The 8152-nt window shown below is 27.7% G+C and overlaps 1 protein-coding gene and 1 long non-coding RNA gene across 5 annotated transcripts; both read right to left on the bottom strand.

Moving 5' to 3' along the window:
* Positions 1–6: 6 nt before the first annotated feature.
* LOC119680990 lies at positions 7–1675 on the bottom strand. Of its 4 annotated transcripts, none has more exons than XR_005252497.1 (5): positions 1518–1675; positions 1392–1457; positions 1202–1339; positions 569–915; positions 7–499 (listed from the first exon to the last, which is right to left on the bottom strand). It is a non-coding gene; the product is annotated as an uncharacterized LOC119680990 (long non-coding RNA). The 4 variants fall into 4 exon arrangements; XR_005252496.1 differs by having other exon boundaries at positions 1202–1327; XR_005252499.1 differs by having other exon boundaries at positions 569–910; positions 1202–1327.
* A 2312-nt stretch (positions 1676–3987) lies between these two features.
* LOC119684638 (choline/ethanolamine kinase-like) lies at positions 3988–7070 on the bottom strand. The gene is made up of 5 exons (XM_038098718.1): positions 6900–7070; positions 6613–6810; positions 6472–6543; positions 4711–5101; positions 3988–4643 (listed from the first exon to the last, which is right to left on the bottom strand). Exons 1-5 carry the CDS (start codon positions 7028–7030, stop codon positions 4563–4565), a joined length of 873 nt encoding a protein of 290 aa, XP_037954646.1. The 5' UTR covers positions 7031–7070; the 3' UTR covers positions 3988–4562.
* Between the last annotated feature and the right edge of the window lie 1082 nt (positions 7071–8152).

The raw sequence follows: 8152 nt of genomic DNA, 5'->3' as shown, positions 1-8152 counted from the left end.
GGTTACAATTTGGTCCTTCATTTGGAGAATATGACAGCCCACCAACTAATTCCACTCTGTTCATATTTTCCAAATTAGTGGTAGTGATTTAAACTTATGATCATCGATTTCTTGATTTCTTTCACAGATGCGATAAAGGTTTATTCACTTCTCACACCCAGTTTTACATTTGACGAGAACAAATAAACTTAATCATTGATTGTGTAATAGGACGATTGAGTGTGGCGACTGATTGGTTACAATTTGGTCCTTCATTTGGAGAATATGACAGCCCACCAACTAATTCCACTCTGTTCATATTTTCCAAATTAGTGGTAGTGATTCAAACTTATGATCAACGTTTTCTTTTACTGATGCGGTTATAATTTACTTCACTCCTCAAATCCAGTTTTACATTTTACGGGAACAAATATACTTAATCAATGATTGTGTATAGGATTTTCAGTTGTTAATTCAATATCCACTTAAGCCAGCGATCGCGAAATTTAAATTCAAAACCCTCAGGATAATGAAGTTAGAAAAGAGTTACCATAATTAAGGATTAAAATAATTTCGCTTTTACACTTACAAGCTTTAACTTTCCTGAACCGGAATTGTGGACTCCTGGATTTTATTTTCTAATGTCACTCACTTTTTCAGAAATTAATGTAAGTTATAGCATTTGATAGGCTTTGTTGTAATGAAGCTGACTTCTATGTTAAAGCAGCTCCTATCAAGAACGTGAAATGCTTAAGTCCTTAATAATTAATACCTTGTTGTGCTTCTGCCGTCCATTATGTACTACAAGTGCCATTGGAAAAGTGCCATTGGATCTAGGAATTGTTCCATAAGTTGTAATTATTTTCGCAATATATTCGAAAACATTCATTCGAAACATATAGTCGAGTTAAGCTTTCTTTGCAAAATATTTCTGTACTATATTTCATATTCAAAGATTTTTACAATGGAAAAGGGATCAAGTTAAAGTAGAAAGTAGTAGAAAATAGTAGTATGTAGTAGAAAATGAATGTAGAAAAGTAGAAAGTAGAAAATGACAGATAAATTTTTTTTTTTTTAATTTTTAAATTTGTACTTTGGACTTTCTTTAATAATTGAATTTACCTAGAGGAGTCTTCTGTGTGGATCAGTTTTTTACAAATATAGATTTTGTTTAGTAAAAGAGTAAACATACTAAGAATAGGATATTATGAACCAATCTTACCTATTTAGCTAATCCTTCTTAATACTTGTAAATATCAAAATTGGAGGGCAAAAGATTTCATACCAATCCGATAGTTTTATTATGTATAGTTTCCAAACGATGTCCTTTGTATATATATATATATATCTATATATATAACTATATAATATATTTTATATTTATATACTTCTAAAAGGTGGGACAATCTTACCGATTTTATTTAAATTCCTTTGTCATTGATTTTTTTTTTGTTTAATAGATGGATGTTAACGTTATTCTAAAAAAGAGATAATGTGTCCAATAATCAATGAAACCGAAGTTCTAAATTAGTACTTACTATATTTATTTTACTTGAATATGCCTTATTTTGAATCTAATTATATGTGCATACATATGTTTAGAAGTCATATGCAATATTGTATGTACGTTTGGTTTTTTATTGTATAGAGCCATTTTTTTTTGTGTATTATATTTTCCCTACAATTTAATTTTGAATAACAATGGGCCAAAAAATATATGAATAACAAACAAAATATATTAGGGGTATCAAATTTTTTTCAATTCCAAAGCCTACTTTTATAGATGTAGTTTTTGTTTTAAAAAAGGACAGTTTTTTGACATTTGTGTTTTAAATAAAGTTTTCAAAATATTCTCCCGATGATGATGTCAAGGACTTTTATAAAGGATTTACCAGTGTATTAAGTAGTTAGACGTAATATACAATCTGCCTTCAAACATTTCTGTTCATCTAGTCAATCTAATAATAACTAACAGTAATAATTCCTCTTTTCTTGGGTTTCATCTTCTACGTTCCGAATTTTTCGTAGATCGAGTAATTATGTCAAACTCCATCAGTTGGTTCAGCTTATCATCGTAATGACTTCAGTATTTTTTTTTATCTCCTTGTTCGAAGGACTTCGCTATCAAATATTGCTTACCAATCTTCTTTTCTTCCATATGCCATATCTCATTTCCCTGTGCAGTCATAAGTAGCATTACTTTTTGCATATACTTAGCTTACAAGTTTTAGATTTAGCAGTTATTTTATTGGAAAGTCTACAGTAAAAGACATTGGTCGTCTGTTATTGTATACTTAATTTATGTGGTTGTATTTTATTCGAACTAGATACATATTTCCACAATTCAACCCTTTTCTGCTTTAAAATCCACATTATAACATTTATATAATATCACTTTTACCAATTGCTACAAATTATATTCCCATAACTTCACCGTAGCACCATTAAATTTTTGATCGTTCTCCTATAAAACCTGTTAAATTTGTTAAATACTACACTTTTGCAGAGACAAATAATATATGTATATATAATTACTAATATAATTAGTAAATAGTTTGTATTTATAATTTGACTGACTGGAGGTAAAGTTTTAAGCTAACTTTTTCATTATTTTTTACTTATTTTTAAACCAATATTTTTTTTATTTCAACTGATATATTTTTTATTCCAGACATTATTTAAAGAACTGCTGTTATGCAATACAAAGGATGTCTATCTACTTTCTCTCTCCCCTGATTACTGGAATGAAGTTCCCACATTGCTGTGGGAATCTTCTCCATTCATTCCTAAGAGGTAGTTTTAGTGGGTTCAAGTCTCACACTGTGGCTTTCGATGCTTTCCACCTACTGCAAAAAAAAAAAAAAAAAAAAAAAAAAAAAAATACAAAGGATATACCATATTTCATGTCAAGCAGTAATCTATCTTAAACAACAATCACTTAGTTTTGTCATCACTTAATTTTATCACTTGCGGTTCAATCGAAGTCATATATGCTAATTCGTTATCCATTATATATGAAGATATGTTCAACTGTTTCATATGTATGCTTTCTCTATTTTGTCATTATAATCGACTATTACTTCAGTACACTTACAAAGTATTGTATCTTATTGAAAGGACCACTTGGTTTACTTACAAAATATTTTAACTTTTTTTGCATTGAAAAATAACAAGACTATATACGTTCATAAAAGAAATTAGATTCATATCCTATTTATTCTCTTCGAATGTTTCTGAACGCTTCTGAAATCGTTTCTCCCAGTCCCTTCACATACGTTTATGTGCTTTTCTACTGACAATGCCTTTCGGAAATAGTTTAACCTGAACTTAGAGAGCCTTGTATTGGTATCCACACGTTGCGTACTTTTTCAGTAACTGTTTCCAAATGTACCATAACTCAATTCCAATATGAAGCAAATGACTACCATGTAAATATGTATCTTCTGATAAAAGTGTAATATATATCATTCACTGGACACGACCAAGGACGATTCCCGTCTGCAGCGGCTAACTAAACAAGTAAGAATATATGATCAACATATAGAACATAGCATGCAGTAACTACTTCAATTTTTTTTTAAACAACAAGGTTTCGAATAGTAGTAAATTAGAACAACAAAAATTGTGTTTATTACATTATTTTAATTATTATTACTTGTATTTATTACTTGTATTTAATTATTCGTAAATAATGTTTTTGAGACTGCAAGTCCCAAAGGTTGTACTCGCACCCTGCCAAATTTGAAACTCAGAGTCAGCGTTTATTAGTCAACTGACCCAAAGCCGTACTTGAAAAGTTTTTTCACTTGAAAAAACTTGCAGCTGAGAATTACATCCTCTAATGAATTCTGTTCCGATCTCTTATCCTTACTTTATGAGAAGTAATAAAACGTTTTTCAATACTTAATTCTATATATATTTATAATTTACAGAGATATCAATTTTATAAGACTTCTTGTTCATCAAGAACGTATATAGTAATTAAAGAGACATATCTCTGGTATATATATCTCTATATATCGCTGGTAAGATATCTATTATTTCAAAAATATAAATACCATTTTTTCACTTTATGTTTAGTATTATTAGCATTAGACTCCTGTTTTTCTAATCCATTATATCATATGCTTTTCATTAAAAACACTGTTTCTAGCGCACAATGGACGCACTCTTAACTTGATTCTACATCTGTTATATATATTACTTTGATATTGTATATTCCTTAGTTTGACATTATTTGCAATTGTTAAATAAATAAATTTTAATTTTGAAATAAAATTGTTTTTATTTATGTATGAATAAATTCGAAGGTATGTGCTTTTAAAGAAATGCTTACTTAATACTTTTTATGTGTAAAAGAAGAATGAAGCTCCGTGTGAGTTAAATAATTTTAGTTTTTTGTGTTTTTTTTTTTACTTAAACGATCACAGCAATTTTTCTATAAAAATTGTTAATAATATTGTTAACTTAGTTCACTTGGTTGTTCAAATTTGTAAATAATGTACACTAAACATATAAAACGAGGTACATTTGCTATAATTTCTGTTCCGCCAATCGAAAAATGTTTAAGTATACATCTAGTTTCATGGACACTCGCTTTTCAAGCACCGTACTAGTTCCTCTTTCAGTTTCTTGTATTCCCCAAGTCTTGTCTCAGCATATTCCTGTAATATGAAGTTAATAAGCCCATCACTTATGTGTTAAAATAATTGTAGTTAATTTTATACATACCCAGTAACCAAATTCTATATTTGAAGTAACATTTACAACTGACCATAAAATCCAGAACAAATGTGAAAATAAAGTGAAAAGGCGCACTTCATCCTGTACATCCTTAACTTCATTAGCTGTTGGGATGTAGGCTAAGTCACTTTCGTTTAGTTTTTTAAGGTAAGTTATGATGAAATTGTTTCGCTGTTCTTCATTCGGATATTGATGTATATGATGAAAGTAAAAAGGAAATGCAGGATTACTATAGTCAAATGTCCATTCAAGGAAATGATTTGCCAAATCGAATCCACGATAATTGTATGCGCAATATTCAAAATCTATTATTATAAGATCTAAATCATCCTCAGAGGTACAATTTAACAAAGAATCGGAAGATGATATAGAAGAATTGCTAAAAGAATCAAAGACATAAAAGTGACATGTAAAATATATTCAACAAATAAACAATCTAAAGAAAAAATATATTGCTATTTATGAGAGATTAATAGTAATTGACTTAACAGATACAAAATACGAAGAAAAATCATCAAAGCACTATAATTAATACTGAGTTCCACAAAGTAATAGCTATGTTACTACAACTGATATAGTTAGTTGATTTAAAAACGATTTAAGTGAACTTTAACATATAAATACAATAGTTATAAAATAGTAAAAAAATACTCAAAAACTTAAATGAAAATCATTTTTAAAGCTAAACACATTTATCGAAATTTAGTCTAAAAATTTTTATAATTTTATAAATAACTTGAAATATGTGTTCCAATTCTAATAAATAACTTTAATACTAACTAATTATAAATTATAAAACTGATTCAATTTTGAAACGATTAATAAATAACAAATCGTTTTATACTTATAACAATATATAGCTAAACATCCTTAAATAAAGTTTAAATGAAGAAAATTGGCAAAGAGAACCCCAATCATGTGAAAAGAATCGACATTTATATATAAAACTAATTGGAACAACGGTTTCTATGGATTAAAAAACATATAATTTTCTTAATGAAGCTTTGATCTTTGGCTCGAGCTGATAGAACGTTTCTTCACCTCGATCCAGTTTTAATAAAATCCCACCCACTTCTCATTTATTCGTTATTCTAAATAACTCTTCTTATCACTTATTCTCTATCTAATCCATGTCCTAATATATATAATATATATGCGTACGTCGTAGTTTCTTTCATGTTTTCTGCAATATGTAGTCCCCAGATTACATAAATAAAATAGTTAGGATAACTATGCATAATCACGCAGAATAACAAGTTCAATGAACACGTGATTCTACGAATGCTTGGATCTGCATCTCGTTGTCATTTGTCCTTCCATACGAGCAAGACCCACGCTATTCTCTTAACAACTATTAAACCAGCATTCTACTTTGGGCTACTAGAACAATAACATACAGTGGTTAGGATCAATTTTGTGAAATTGTTAGTATAATTGATGGAAGTATTGTATTGAAATATAAAATGAGGTAAAAATGGATGATATACGAGAATGAGTCATGAGTCGATTAGTAACTTCACAAACTATAATGTTTAGAAAGTAAAAGATTTCTCAATGATTTTTATCTAGAACCTTATGTTGTTACAGGACTATAATACGATAACTAGGTATATATATATATTTATATATTTTTATACTTACTTACAATTATTAAAATTTAGAATATAAAAAAAATATTTAATAACTAATATATATACATAATTATTCAATAAATATACTCTAAAGAAAATGTTATAGAATTACACTTACTGTAAAAATTTTGCACTATCTTCAATGTTGGCATTGATTGTATCACTTAGATTTAAGGAAGAACTATCAGGTCTGCAAATAGTATATAATGAATCAAAAACTATAGTTGCCAAAAATATAATAGTAAGTATTGAAGTTTACCGCGTTTCATTAAGGGAACTTCTTGGTGTTGGATTCGAGGTTACATCAGTTTCACGAAACAGTATATTCCCTTCTTGCAAGTCGTTATGACAGAAAAATACTTTATAATTTCCTTTATCAATCATAGACTTAAGCCACTGTGACTCTGCATTGAAGTCGAATTCTCGTACACATTGAGCTTGTTTTTCATTATTTTTCCTAAAAAATAAAAACATACATTATATATTGAAATCGTTTTTTTTATATACATATTTTTTTTTTTTGTCAAAATAAAAAAGTTAACTCACCAATTATTTTGTTTTAATATAATAGCTACACTCTTCAACCAGCGATTCATACAATTCCATAGCCAATTCGGCTCTTTGGACATTGGTATATCTAAACTATGAATTTCGCCCATTTTTTCAGCTATTTTCATAGATATTTTAGGATGAGATAATTCTAAAGTTAGTAAAGGCCGTGCCTAAAATGAATATAAAAAATGTTTAGCTTATATTCCTAACAAAATCTTAATTTATTTTCTATAATTTACATTATATACAAATATTATTAATAATATTATTTATTATTAATTATTATTACTGAAAAACATAAATTAAATTTAATTAAGGTATAGCATATTCCTTTAACACATATTTTTTTAATATAGAATTATAAATCTTGTTTAAAGTATATAAAAAATTACAAATAAGTTTTAAATAAAAGAAAAACTTATATACATGTATTCTGTAATAATTATTTAAAATAGTTAAATAGTTCAAATAATGTTTTAATAAAAAATACTTAAATGCTATATATATATATATATATATAGAACTGTATCATAAATGAAAATATTATACATTGATATGAATAGTAACAACATTGAATAAAAAATAAGACCATTCCACATTTTATTTATAAACATATTTCAGAAGAAAAACACAATTATAAAATATATATTTAAAGAACCACATTTAATCATACGATACCGTACGACCAAGGCCGTACGACACCACACTATACAATATCATACTGTACTCCCATACAATGCCTCACTATATAATAGCGTGAAGTACGTTACTACATCTATGAGTAACCACCGTTTACGACGTCATAAAATTAAAAGCTTCTTAAATTACGTAAATCTAATTGTCATTACGTCTCACATCTCAATAACATTAAACATAAATAAGTCACTACAGACTACCGACCACAGTCACTAGAAATACAGATAGATAACCAAGTCAGAGCTAACTTTTGCTGATATAATTATTTTAGAAAATATAAAAACAAAATTTATTGTCCTTAAACGTTAGCAAACTATAAGCGCAATTGTTAATTGTCCATATGATATTATCATACGCAATTTCTTGATTTAAACCTACAGATTTCTTGATATATTATTTAACAAAATAAATTTTCTCAATTTTTCGTCCCGGAAGCAAAAGTCTACTATTGCCAAATGTAGCTCGCTACTCGCTACATGAGCTGCAACAAAAACAAAAACAATAGAAGATTTAGTAAAAAGCCAATGAGAATATCTATGAATTACAAATAA

Source organism: Teleopsis dalmanni, chromosome 2, assembly GCF_002237135.1.
Source record: "Teleopsis dalmanni isolate 2A chromosome 2, ASM223713v2, whole genome shotgun sequence".
NCBI lineage: Eukaryota > Metazoa > Arthropoda > Insecta > Diptera > Diopsidae > Teleopsis > Teleopsis dalmanni.
Note: the sequence above shows the minus strand (reverse complement) of the source record. Positions and strands in the feature narration are given on the sequence as shown.

Excerpts from the sequence above, each read along its gene's own strand:
- LOC119684638 (XM_038098718.1), bottom strand. The coding sequence starts at position 7,030 with ATGAAAATAGCTGAAAAAATGGGCGAAATTCATAGTTTAGATATACCA. Across the intron at positions 6,544-6,612 it reads AGTTCCCTTAATGAAACGCG|ACCTGATAGTTCTTCCTTAA; the intron begins GTAAACTTCAAT and ends TACTATTTGCAG. Across the intron at positions 5,102-6,471 it reads GATAGTGCAAAATTTTTACA|CAATTCTTCTATATCATCTT; the intron begins GTAAGTGTAATT and ends TGATTCTTTTAG.